The sequence below is a fragment of the Nicotiana tomentosiformis genome, chromosome 7, assembly GCF_000390325.3.
Source record: "Nicotiana tomentosiformis chromosome 7, ASM39032v3, whole genome shotgun sequence".
In the NCBI taxonomy this organism is placed as follows: Eukaryota; Viridiplantae; Streptophyta; class Magnoliopsida; order Solanales; family Solanaceae; genus Nicotiana; species Nicotiana tomentosiformis.
The window spans coordinates 106,125,405-106,139,072 of record NC_090818.1 but is presented as its reverse complement, the minus strand read 5'-3'; the positions used below and the strand labels follow the sequence as shown (position 1 = coordinate 106,139,072).

At 33.4% G+C, this 13,668-nt stretch overlaps 1 protein-coding gene across 1 annotated transcript; it reads right to left on the bottom strand.

Annotated features, from left to right (window-relative positions):
- Nucleotides 1-9,000: 9,000 nt before the first annotated feature.
- On the bottom strand, nt 9,001-13,366 carry LOC104106742 (uncharacterized). The gene is made up of 2 exons (XM_009615356.4): nt 12,205-13,366; nt 9,001-9,392 (listed from the first exon to the last, which is right to left on the bottom strand). Exons 1-2 carry the CDS (start codon nt 12,666-12,668, stop codon nt 9,152-9,154), a joined length of 705 nt encoding a protein of 234 aa, XP_009613651.1. The 5' UTR covers nt 12,669-13,366; the 3' UTR covers nt 9,001-9,151.
- Nucleotides 13,367-13,668: the final 302 nt, after the last annotated feature.

The window sequence follows — 13,668 nt, the reverse complement described above, 5'->3', positions numbered from 1 at the left end:
TAGTCCTTTAAATATACTTGTAACCGGTTTTAGTCCGTTAAGTTTGATAAAATTGAGCACCTTTGATCTTCATCAAATATATAACAAACACTGCCTGCTAGATTTAATAGGAACTAAGAAAAAAGGATTTAACTAGAAATACTAGGACAAATTGCAAAATAACAAACTGCACAAAACAATAGAATATACCAAAAATAATAAAAATTACACTTCAAGAAACTGCACTAGAGAAATATATCAAAATAGCAAAAAATATAAAAATTAGACCTCCAATTTTCTCTTCTATGTTAAATCTTTTTTACACCATTTTTGTTAAATCTAATAGCCATAATTTGTTAAATATTTGAGCAAAATCAAATATGCTCACTTTTGGCAAACTTAAGAGACCAAAATTGCTTAGAGTATATTTAAGGAACTATGTTAAATCTACTCCTAAACTTAATGGACCAATTTTGTCATATTTTTAAAGTTTTTTGTCCCAAAAGAATAATAATATCTAAAAGTTAAGTTTTTTAATGTAAAATTTTACTTGTATTGTTTTCTTAAAAAATGTAATTTCAAAAATAAAAATTGATCTGAGAATTAGATGTATTAACCACATCATCTTTTCAGGACGGAAGAAGTATCATTTTTACTAATTTTCATTGAAGTTTACACTGTTTCATAGTTTATACTTTATACGGTTCATGTTTTGAGCACGTCTCCGAACGAAGTTCGACAATGAAGCACAATATTATCTTGTTTGGCCTAGCTTCTCCAAATCCAAAAATACTTTTTTTTCAAAAAATTGTACTTTTTTTCAAAGTTAAAGTGTTTTACCAAGCTTTTAGAAGAAAAAATAATATTTTTTGAGGAGAAACAAAAGAAGATTTGGAGAAGCATAAAAAGTAGCTTCTTTTCAAAAATACACTTAGAAGCAGTTTTAAAAAATTTGACCAAACACTAATTGCTGCTCAGAAGTATTTTTCAAATTAATTAGACAAACACAAACCGATTCTCACCAAAAGTACTTTTGAGAAAAAACACTTCTCAAAACAAGCTGATTTTTGCAGCTTGGCCAAACAAGCTATATATACTTGTAGAGTAGGTGCTGAAAATGCACATTCGGAAAGAAAAAGAAAAAAAAGGACAATAATTACACAAACTCTTTAAACTAACTAAATTAGCGTTTGGACATAGATTTGGTTGAAACTTGAAAAAGGAGTTTTTGAAGTTGTATTGAAAAATAATTTTTCAAAGTTGAATTTGTGTTTGGATATGCATTTTATTTGAAAAATTACTGAAAGTTTTATGAGTGGAAGAAAAAATTTCACCCAAAAATTGACTTAAACCAGTTTTTGGGAACTTGAAAAAAAAATAATTTTTTTCAAAAACTAATCATATTTTATGAACAAATAATATTTTTAATTTTTTTAAAAAAAAATATACCCAAAATCTATAGTCAAGCGGGCGCTAAATATCAAATATAAATTTTTTATTGATTGTCATTTGTGAGTGTTCAAACTTCACTTGTTCTTTTCGTCTTTGTTAAATAGTAAATGTTGGGAAGCATGTCAGGCTAATAGGAAGGAAAAAATATATTTAAAAGAGAAAAGCAATAAATTGCACAAGACAAAATAAGATTTACGCGGTTCTGTAATTTTGCCTACTCCACGGCTACACAAAGAAAACTCTCTATTAATTGGAGAGAAAGAAGAAGTTGAGGGATGGATTACAACTGAGATGCCTATTTATAGGCAGAGAAAGCAGCTGGAATCTTCAGCAAAATGTGAACATGCGGCAAGACGACACCGCGATTGTAAACCAATTTAGTTCATTCACATTTTGTAGTCTTTTAATTCCGACTTCCTTTCTTTCTTTGTCTTTTTCACGTATCATTTTCTTCTCTTTTCATTTACTTTTTCCTTTGACTTCCCACTTTTGTTTTGTCTTCTCTCTTTTCTTTCTTTTACAAATAATATGGTTTGCTACCATCAATCTCCCCTTCAAACTCATATTACATCAATAAAGGAAGAAAAAAATGATTTGCTAATCTCATGTGTGGCGCCTTCACATTATCAATCTTGAAGGCTAACTGAGGCAGTACACAACCTCAGTTTGTCAACACCGACAACTTTGGTCAACATGTCTGATGGATTCTTCAATCCTGGTATCTTCTGTAGGGAAAGAGTTCCTTCACTTATCAACTCTCGGATATGATGATACCTCAACTGGAAATGCTTCGATCTTGCATGAAACATTGGATTCTTAGCAAGATGAATTGCACTCTGGCTATCGCTGAAAAGCTCACAATTATCATGTTCTTTACCTAACTCTTTAAGAAAATTCTCGAGCCAAATCATCTCCTTTCCAGCTTCTGATATTGCCATGTACTCTGCTTTTGTGGTAGATAGAGCAACACTTTTATGAAGTCTGGATATCCAGCTAAGAGCAGTACCACCCAAGGTGAACACATAGCATGTGGTACTTTTTCGACTATCCAGATCGTCGCCAAAATTTGCATCAGCAAAACCTTCTAAGATAATATTACTCTTTTTAAAATAAAGTTTCATACCTGATGTGCCTTTGAGATATCGCAATATCCATTTTATACCTTTTCAATGTTCCTTTCCTGGATTTGACATGTATCTACTGACAACTCCAACTGCATGGGTTATGTCAGGTCTAGTACAAACCATAACATACATCAAACTCCATACTGCTGAGGCATATGGAACTTTGGACATGTACTTCCTTTCTTCGTCTGTCTTTGGTGATTAGTCCTTTGGCAGATTAAGATGGTTTCCGACTGGAGTGCTTCTGATCTTTGCATCATGAAGACTGAACCTGCTTAGTACCTTTTGTATGTACTTTTCTTGAGACAACTTTAAGGTTCCTTCAGACCTGTTTCTGCTAATCCTCATCCCAAGAATTTGCTTAACTGGTCCTAAGTCTTTCATTCCAAACTCCTCTGCTAGTTGTTGCTTAACCCTGCTGATCTTTTTTATGCTAGATCTTGTAATTAGCATATCATTAATGTGCAACAGTAAAATATTATAGGATTCATCGAGATTTTTGATGTAACAACAATGGTCCATCTCACATCGTGTGAAAATATTATTATGCATGAATCCACCAAATTTCTTGTACCATTACCGGGGAGATTGTTTCAAACCATACAAACTCTTCTTCAACTTACACATAAGGTTTTCTTTATCAGAAACTTGGTGACCTTCAGGTTGCTTCATATAAATGTCTTCTTCAAGGTCACTATGCAATAAAGCAATTTTAACATCTAGTTGCTCCAAATGCAATTTTTTTGTAGCTATGATACTTAGCACCAACCTGCTAGTAGTTAATTTGACTATAGGAAAGAAGATCTCGATGTAGTCCTTCCTTCTGCTGAAATCCTTTTACTACTAATCGTGCTTTGTATCTCTTCTTTCCGCCACGCTCTTCCTTGACCATGCACACCCACTTGTTTTGCAATACCTTCTTTCCTTTTGGTAACTTTGTAAGTATCCATGTTTTATTCTTTTGAAGAGAACTCATCTCTTCTTTCATGGCTAACTTCCACTTATTAGAGTTTATCACCTACATTGCTTCAACAAAATGCTATGGTTCTCCAATATCAGTCAGAAGTAAATAGTGGAGATATAGAGTTAACCTATCTAGAGCATTCGAGACTCTTTTATATCTCCTTAATGTATGTTCAAGAGTAACTGATCCCGAATTTGATTCAAGTCTTGACTTCATATTTAATTTTGCATCTAACTCTATCTCTTGTTCTTATTCTGGTTCTAGTTCTGGTTCTGATATAGATTCAGCTTCTGGTTCTGCATCTTTAATTTCAGAATCAATTGTAATCCCTATAAACACTCCATTTTCTGAGATTTCTTTTAAATTTCTTTTAACTCAACTGTTTTGAATATTTGTATGCTAGTGTTGGTTGGTTATAGTCCAAGCTTGTCCTTGTATGTCACATTTTTATTGAATGTGACATTCATATGTCTTAAGATCTTTCTATTATGATCATCCCAAAATAGATAATCAAATTTATCATTATCATAGCCAATAAAGAAATATTTCTTGGCTTTAGGATCAAGCTTATCTCTATCATTAGAGTTTACATGCACATAAGCAACACAACCAAAGATTTTCAGATGCGAGAGAGTTACCTCATTTCTTGTCCATATCTCATCGGGAATTTCAAAATTCAGCGGTACATAAGGTCCCATGTTTATGAGGTAAGATGTCGTGTGAACAATCTCGACCCAAAAATATTTCGGCAACCCATAATGTATTCTCATACTTCTGGCTCGTTCATTCAGGGTTCTGTTCATCCTCTCAACAACTCTATTTTGTTTCGGTGTTCCAAGAACTGTCTTGATCATTCTGATCCCATTATCCAAACAGAATGCTTTGAACTCTTTACTATCATACCCTCCTCCATTGTCAGACTTCAAATATTTTAACTCTAGGCTTGTCTGATTTTTAACTTCAACTTTCCATCTTTTAAAGATAATAAACACATCAGATTTAATTTTTAAAAAATAAACCCATACCTTTCTCGTGGAATCATCAATGATAGTGACATAATAGCACGAGCCTCCCAGAGAAGTTACAGGAGCTGGTCCTCACACATCCGTACACACTAGTTCCAACTTTTTTTTCTTTAGCGTCCTTCCCGCCTTTGAGAAACTAACTCTCTTTTATTTTCCGTAAATGCAATCTTCGCATAAACCTAATTCAACATGCTTGATGTTTGGCAACTTTTCCTTGGATGCTAACAACTTCATTCCCTTCTCACTCATGTTCCCGAGCCTCCGGTGCCACAATATTGTGTCATGACCATGGTTAACTATTGCTATAGTATCTCTCATTGTGGTTGCATACAGTGTTCCTTTCTTGAAGCCTCGTGCCATAACTAAATTTTCTTTGGTTATGTTTCACGATCCGTTACCGAATACTATTGTGTATCCTTCGTTGTCAATCTGATCCATGGATATCAGATTTTTCTTGAGGCCTGGAACATTCCTGATATTTTGTAATTTTCACAGCGTGTCTTGTGAAGTCTTTATATGGACTTTACTTTTTTGAATTTTCTAGCAATATAATTATGCAATAATTCTTTGCATGAGGTAGAGTAGAAGGATGCACCTGAATCCAGAATCCAAGATTCGACACGACTTTCTGTACAAATAATTAGTGTATCACCGACTTGTTAAGCAATTGCATTTGCTAAATTATCATCCTTGTATTGATCGTTCTTCTTCTTCGTTGGCTCTCTACACTGACTACTGTTGTGACCCTTCTTATCGCAATTCCAATAAGTAATGTCTTTGCAATTCTGGATTACCATCTTCTCCTTGACTTTGATATGCCACAACCATGACTTTGTCCTCTTTGGCTGTTTCTCCCGTTGCTTTCAGTATTAAAAGCAAATCCTGGGGAATCATTTTATTCTCCCCGGCGAATATCTTCGCTTAGAACCAAGTCTCTAATATCATCCAATTTAAGTTTGGTACTACCCGATGAACTGCTAACTGCAATTACTATTGCAGACCAACTTTCCGGTATAGATGATAGTAGAATCAACGCCCTGACTTCGTCATCAAATGTTAATAGAACTCAACTGAGTTAATATTATATTAAACTCATTGATATGCTCCGTAACAGATCCACCTTCTGTCATCTTTAGGTTGAACAATTGACGCATCAAATAGACTTTATTTGAAGCAGATAACTTCTCGTTCATATTTGATAACGCCTTCATCAAGGCTGCAATGGTTTTCTCGTTAATAATGTTAGACGCTACATTTCGTGTTAGTGTCAAACGAATCACATCAAGAGCTTGGCAATCTAATAGATCCCAACCCGCTTTGGCCATATTCTCTGATTTTACCCAGTCAGAGGTAAATGTAATTTTTTCTGATATAAATAATCCTCTATTTGCATTTTTTAGAATCTAAAATCTTTGCCAATTGAACTCGTCAATCTTAACCTTCCCTTCTTCCGATACCATTTTTCACCCAAAAAAATGTGAACAGTGCCTATGAATAGTAACCGCAAATACTAGTCTGTGTAAGAAAATATGTCCCAACCGTATAAGGTAGACAACAATCACTATTGGTGAACAATACTATCACTATTAATGAATAATACCTCACTATTGTGAATAGTATTAATATTGATGATCAATAGCATCACACTAATATTGTGAATAGTACTTGCATAAATACCGTACTTTTCTATCAAAATTATACTATTGTGCTCTGATACCAATTGTTGGGAAGCGTGTCTGGCTAATAGAAAGAAAAAAATATATTTAAAAAAGAAAATAATAAATTACACCAGAAAAGAATTACGTGGTTCGATAATTTTTACCTACTCCACGGTTACACAAAGTATAACTCTTTATTAATTGAAGAGAAAGAAGAAGCTGAGGAATGGATTACAACTAAGAAGGAGATGCCTATTTATAGGAAGAGGAAGTAGCTGAAATCTTCAGCAAAATGTGAACATGCGACAGGAAAACACCGCGATTGTAAACCAATTTAAATCATTCACATTTTGTAGTCTTTTCATTATGACTTCCTTTCTTTCTTTGTCTTTTTCACGTATCTTTTTCTTCTCTTTTCATTTATTTCTTCCTTTGATTTTTCCACTTTTGTTTTGTCTTCTCTTTTATTTCTTTTACAAACAACATGGTTTGCTCCCATCATAAAAGTCCTTAAAGATTAAGAAAATATTTTGAATTGTAATAAGAAGGGACCAAAGTTACATTGCAGCTCAGAGAACACTGTTTTACATTTACTCTTTGGATAGATAAATTTGGAAAAGAAAAAGAAGAGACTGTCATTTGATAAGTTTAGACCCCGATTTACTAAGCTTATAATATTTTATTTTTAAAATCTTGAATAATTGAGATGAAATCACTTCATAATTAAAATCTGTCTCCAAAAGTAGAGCCACCAAAATGGGCTTGGTCCGTGAGACCAGCCCAACCCAGCCCGCTACTTGGGTAGGGTTGGGCTAGGAATTTTTGAGCCCATTTACAACTGAGGCTTATAAGCCCCGCCCAAGTCAGCCCGCTGGCCCTTGAGGCTTGATCGAGGCTGGGCCTAGGCCGGCCCGTGGGCCAAAAATTAATTAAAATTAAAATTAATTTCTATTAAATATTTAATATTTAAAAAATAAAAACTAGTAACTATAATCCCCATTCCCCAACCCTAGATTGCTCATTTACCCTTCCATATCAACTAGAATTTAGATTTTTGACATGCATGTAATATGACAAAATTAGTTTTTCTTTTGCTAAAATAATAACGAACTCGAAAAGTCTTAGGTGGCCAATATAATCTTTTTTCAAAAGAAAATATTACTTTAAGTGGCCAATGATCAGTTTGGATTAATTTAATATATTATTGATATTTAAACTGCTATTCAGTATAGAAAAAGATAAGTTTTAAATACACAAAAAAAAATTGACCACTAGCAAATTTCAGAAATTTTAATAATTTTATGGACTATAATGATGAAATAAGCAAATGATGTTAATCCTAAATTAAAAATCCTCAGCATATAAACTTATTGAAACAATCCCCGAGTCTGAGAAAAATGAAAGAAAAGTATTAAGAAAATATTTATGTAACTTTAAAAAAGAAGAGCAAGAGATATAGAGAATTTGCATTTCAATTAAAAGATTCCTCATCAAATATCAAGCTTTTTGTACGCTCTTAGCAAACAGAAGTTGTTTACATGATTAATCGATTATGTCACGAAAATATATTTAAGAATTTAAAGAAATTCTTTTTTTCGAAAAAAAATTGAAAGGCCGGCCCGCCCTAGCCTGCGACCCTCTTAGGGTTGGGTTGGACTGACCATTTTAAGGCCCATTCATATGGCGGGCCGACCCGTCCTAGCACACCAAATTTAAAAGTCCACGAGGCTTGGGCTGAGCTGGGTTGTGCTCGCCCGTTTTGACATATCTATCCAAAAGGATGAAATGACATTTGCTTTTAGAAAAAGGTATATTAAAGAATATGGGGAACTAGCACAAAGTCTCAGGATCCGTTTGTCCATAAAAAATTCCTTTTTTCGATATTTTTGTTTTAAAAATGTATTTGTCCAAAACAAATTACAATTTTTTGAAAAAAAATCGAAAATAAGTTTGTCAAAATTTTTATTTTTTTTCCTCTCACAAAGCTGCAATAATTTTTCAAATGAAATGTATATCCAAACATAATTACAAATTTCAAATACCATTTTTTAACTTAACTCCAAATATTACTTTTTTTAAAAAATTATAATTTTTATGTCCAAATGCCTGCTTAGAATATTGTGTACGAGAAATGAGGATTTACGATTGGATTGCAGGTTGAACTACATTAATTGCTTATAATAAAGTTTTAAATAAGTACTTTTAAAGTCGGTTTGGTTTGATTTTTTCAGTTATTTTTTTTACTTAAAACCAAAACCAAATCAAATTTGATCGGTTTTTAAATTTTAACATTAAAATTAAATCAAACCAAAATATTATCGTTTTTTTTTTGTGTCGATTTGATTCGGTTTTCGGGACACCCCTAGTTGCAATATATAAAACAAAAAATATCCTCAGAAATTCTTGAATTTTATGCTAGGTAGACCATGCATTCTCTACAAATTAAGTACAAGTGGATCTATCTATTCAGTGCACTTATAACTGTAAATGGAGCTCCAAGTTGGAAATCAATCTAAATCTTGAACTAATTTTGCCAACTTCAGATTCATTTACAAATCCTCTTCCTTGTTTGTCATTAACACCCCACTTCTCGAAAACCAAACAAGAACTGGGTATAAAGAAAATGCAGGAATCAACTACCTAATTTTGGATTAAAAGGGGTTCAGTTTATACTTGGAACATAACAAACTATAACAACTGCTGGCATTTTCATGAGATCAAAGGGCAATATAGTAAATAAATCGACGATGACACACTCACAAATTGGTTTCTAAATCTAGGTGTAGACAAATGAAATATTGCCCTGTAGGTAGATATATTGCCAAAGCTAGTCCGTAAAAACGTGTTAACATTTCTTTTTTACCACTTGGAATATACAGTAGCCTTCACTTGCCTTTACTGCCTTGGAATTTCATGGTCACATGAACTCTTTAGTCTTTACTATACTATCTATGATGGGATGTTAAAATGGAAGAGCCAAGAGATGACAAACGCGAACACCATACAAGCTAAGAGGAAATTCAAGAACCGATGGCCATTCAAACAAGTTCGAGTTTCTGAAGTGGCTGATGATACTGGTGCAGACGCTGCATTTGTAGCCAACGCATTGGATTCATTTGTTTGCTGTGCTGATTCAACATCATTTGGACCAACAACATTGCGCGCAATAGAACAACATATTTCACAAGTCCTGGGAAAACAATTTCAAATGTTTAAAAAGGGTCAGAACATAACAAGTAGTATTACAAATTCAATAAAAGGGGATATACTTCTCAAAAGGAACCAGTAGAAGAATCGTAAAAATTGTTTGAATTACCAAATGACGGAACAAATGAAACTGAGCTGGAATATCTCAAAGAACAAAAGTGATAAGGATTCCAATGTCACACAGAAGAATAAAGATGCAAGCATATAAATAAGGGCTAAGCCCGAATTGAATAAATGCCGGGCTATTTTGTCAGAAGACACCAATCTGTTAGAACATAAAAGAACTAAATTTGAAAACCTAGGACTACAACAAGATAATGGTGTCCTGTCCAAGTTTGTAGGACTTCCACGTTTTTAACTGGACATCTGTTCGTATAACTGGAGATACATTTGCATATTAACCTAGCTATTTTGGCAGGAGCAGAAGTTTAAGTGCTTAAGCAGTCATTTCTCATGATGGTGGAATTACCTATCAAGATCCTTGTCTAACTAGGTCTCCTTTGACTACTGAAAGTTGAGAATTTGTACCTTCTGCCAAGAGACATAATCTACAATTATCTGGTTTACATGAACCGGTCAAAAATTTGTTCAGAAAGATTACTGGGATGCATTTATCAGACAATTCATTTTGTCACTGAAAGAAAAAAACTATAACAAACAGGCCGAGAGTCAAATATTGATAGTAATATGCAACTATACTGAGGACAGGTGACAAGAAAAACAAAGGTAGTAAGAATATAACAAATTAACCCTTGTGAGAATGAATCAACGACTATCAGGTCATAAGAGAAGGTAATGGTGCTGTCATGTGGAACTGGACAGATCTCCAGAGATATTCTCTGTAACTTGATCTCATTTCTTTTGTTTTGGTTGGTTTTTTTTTTTTTTGGGGGGGGGGGATGAACTTGAGGGGCATTTCTGACTTATACAAGTTGTGATACAAAGTACAAGGTAAGGAAACATAAAGCAGCTCCTCTAGAGCCAGTACAGAGAATATTAAATATCAGTATACTATATAAGTGGATATTCATTCATATGGGACGAATATTTATGTATGTTAGTATGTATATACATATATAAATGCACCTATGGCCTCTTCAAGATATCGTATTGCCGTTAGATCTCACTGCACAGATCTATCAGTAACTAATCAACCTTATGAGATGAGAAAAATTACAACAGCAAAAATAAGGTGCAAATAAACCATGGAATGAAGTCACTAAACTGTAATGGCACAATTGAATGTATGACAGATTTTACACTTTTGGTTTTGGTGATTGGCATTACCACAGCAGTCTGTAGGAATAATGAACATTGGATTCCTGGCTTCATAGTTGAATAATGATCAAACATAAACAGAAAATTATTCAAGAGAACTGATATTCTCTGTATACTGATATTCAATCTCGTTGCCAATATGATATATCCAAGATGTCCAAAAAAATGTAGCAGTTCGTTGTCCAAATTCAGATAGCACATTTACAAGATTATCTGCTTTTTAATTCCATTTGATCCTTTCAATTACTTAGTTGTTATCAGGGCGAAAGGACGAATTTAAGTAGGAAAGAGGCCCAGACTGCATTTGGATCAAGCAAGCCTGAGATATGCATCTGATGCATCTTTTGTAATTCATTGGTCTGTGGTATTACTTTGAGTGCCTTGTTTTTATTAAATCTCAATCTCTAAAAATACAGTTCTCTTGACCTTCACCACATGTTATTATAGTACTCTTTTCCACTAATTTTTCATAGAATCTCCAGTTTCTAGATCTGTCTCTTTAAACCTTGAAATTTTGGCAGCTATAATTTTCAAATCATTTCCTTTCCAATGAGATCACACATTTGTACAGTGAGTACAAATAACGCGCATCACTAGTATGCACACATTAGAATCTTGACTGTGCACACATTACAAGTCATTGTCAGAGAATAGATAATCTAATTAAAGATCTGCTATCTAAGTAATAGAACATGCAGAGTGGAGGACAACAAAATATTATCTTTTGAGGGGGAAAATTAGAAGTAATTACTTTATCCACTAAGGTCAAATATCCACTTTGTTAAAGAAAAGTGAATGTTAAATATCAGGAAGAGCTTAGAAACTAAAGATTATTTAAAAGGCATGGTAGTAGGAAGAATTGTCGGTGTAATTAGAAATCCTAATCCTAATTCTTTTTAAAAAGTAATTAAAGAGCCTAATTATACTTGTCAAGTTACCATTGCTTTAGTCTCTCACTTTTCAATTTAATTATTCCCTTCAGATTCTTTATTTAACTTTTTCTTATTTCCCATAAAATACATCATGCTATCTCTTTCCCAAGAGAACAAATATCACAAAAACCAAACTTTTACGTTACCCTACCAAAAAAAGGTTATTCTGACAGATCATGTACTGTAAAAAATCAAACAATTCCAACAGAAGTATCACCAAATCATTTCCACTGCAACCACTAAGGGCAAAATCTAACATATAAGCCAAGCCATAGAAGATAATATGCAGAGTAATTACACTTGAAAACCAGCAAATTAAACAATAATTTGTTTCCAGATGGTAACATTACTACTTAAGCATTCAGATTAATCACATAGGCAATCTACTACAACAACATATACGAGTCAACAACAACAACATACAGTGTATTCTTACAAGTGGAATCTGAGGAGAATCCAAAATCACAAAGAACTAGGTAAAACGAAATAGTAACAACCGACAGAAAAAATAAATAAATAAAAACGAAGCAAAGGAAACATCAAAATTCAAAGACCATGACATCAATTAAAGGGAAAAATACTTACTTATTTCCTTTGATTTTGAACCAAGTCTCAGCACAATGCTTATGTGCAGCAGCCAAATCATCTTTACAAGAACATCCTAATTCAATAGCAATACCGGACTCAGGACCAGAACTCACCAAACTCAGATGACAAATCCTACAATCTCTTTCAATTTTCCCCACATGCAGCTTCGTTTCACCAACTCCATTTTCTAAATCCACTGAACAATCATCAGACTCAGCTACAGATGAGACTCTCCTTGACTCAGGACCTATCTCAGACTCAGTGCCACAAGCAAAGCTATAATCATCATTATTTGAACCGTCAGCTGTTGAATAAAACTGAGAATAACAAGAACCCTCATCAGCATCTGAGAAACAGACACTACCCTCTTCACTACTACCACTGCCGGAGCACCGGCGACTGTGTCCACCGGCGCCGGCACCGGCCTCTAAATCCACATTACACATATCTACTCTTGCCATTTTAACAACCCCACAATCAAGAAAGTGGAGTAGTTTTTTTGAGTAAAAAAAATATCACGAACACCTTCAAAATTGAAACTTTTGATGATTTCAACTACCAAGATTCATTTTTTAACAACCCATTAACAAGAAATGCTTTTCCAAAAGCAAAAAGATAGCATTAAAACCATCAAAAATAAAACTTTGGAGGATTTCAACTTCCAAGATTCAATTTCTCCACATTTTAACAACTCATAAACAAGAAAATACTTTTCTCAGAAAAGAAGAAGAAGATCGCATTACAACCTTCAAAACTGAAACTTTGGAGGATTTAACTACCAAGATTCAATTTTTGAGCCATTTTACCAACCCATAAACAAGAAAATGCTTTTCTCAGCAAAAAGATAGCATTAAAACCTTAAAAATTAAAACTTCGGAGGATTTCAACTTCCAAAATTCAAAAAAACTAAAAATAAAAATTTAACACACACTTGTGGTGCATGGGTTAAGTGGCTGAATTCTGGCTCTATTAATATGAAAGTTTTAAGGAAGTGGGGTGATGGATTAGGTGACCCATTTAACACCCCATTTCTAAAATTTAGCACCAAAGCAAAAGAAAGGAGAGAGAGAGAGAGAGTTACTAAATTTTGTTTTTCAAGTGTATGGAAAGTGATGAGAAGAGAGATAGCAGGGTTTAAGGAGGAAAAGAACAAGAACGTAAAAGCGAGAGAGGGGCTCATGGTTCTGTTAGAGTAGCTGTGTGACAGACTTTAGAAGGCAGGGCCCACCATTTTTTTAAAAGTTTAAGTTATATATTCTGTTTTGTGCCCAAAAAGACAAAAATTAAAGTAAAAAAATATCTAATATGTAATTTTTCCTTAAAATATAGGATTTATAATTTTAAAACTAAGATAAATTATGCACTATAACATATAAGAATAACTTGATGATGGAATTGTTTTAACATTAACAAGGTATAAAATTTAAAAATATTTTTTATAACCATTTTGTATCTGGTATC

Coding starts and splice junctions, on each gene's coding strand:
- LOC104106742 (XM_009615356.4), bottom strand. CDS start 12,668: ATGGCAAGAGTAGATATGTGTAATGTGGATTTAGAGGCCGGTGCCGGC. Junction 9,393..12,204: donor TTCAAAATCAAAGGAAATAA/GTAAGTATTTTT, acceptor TTGTTTTCCCAG/GACTTGTGAAATATGTTGTT.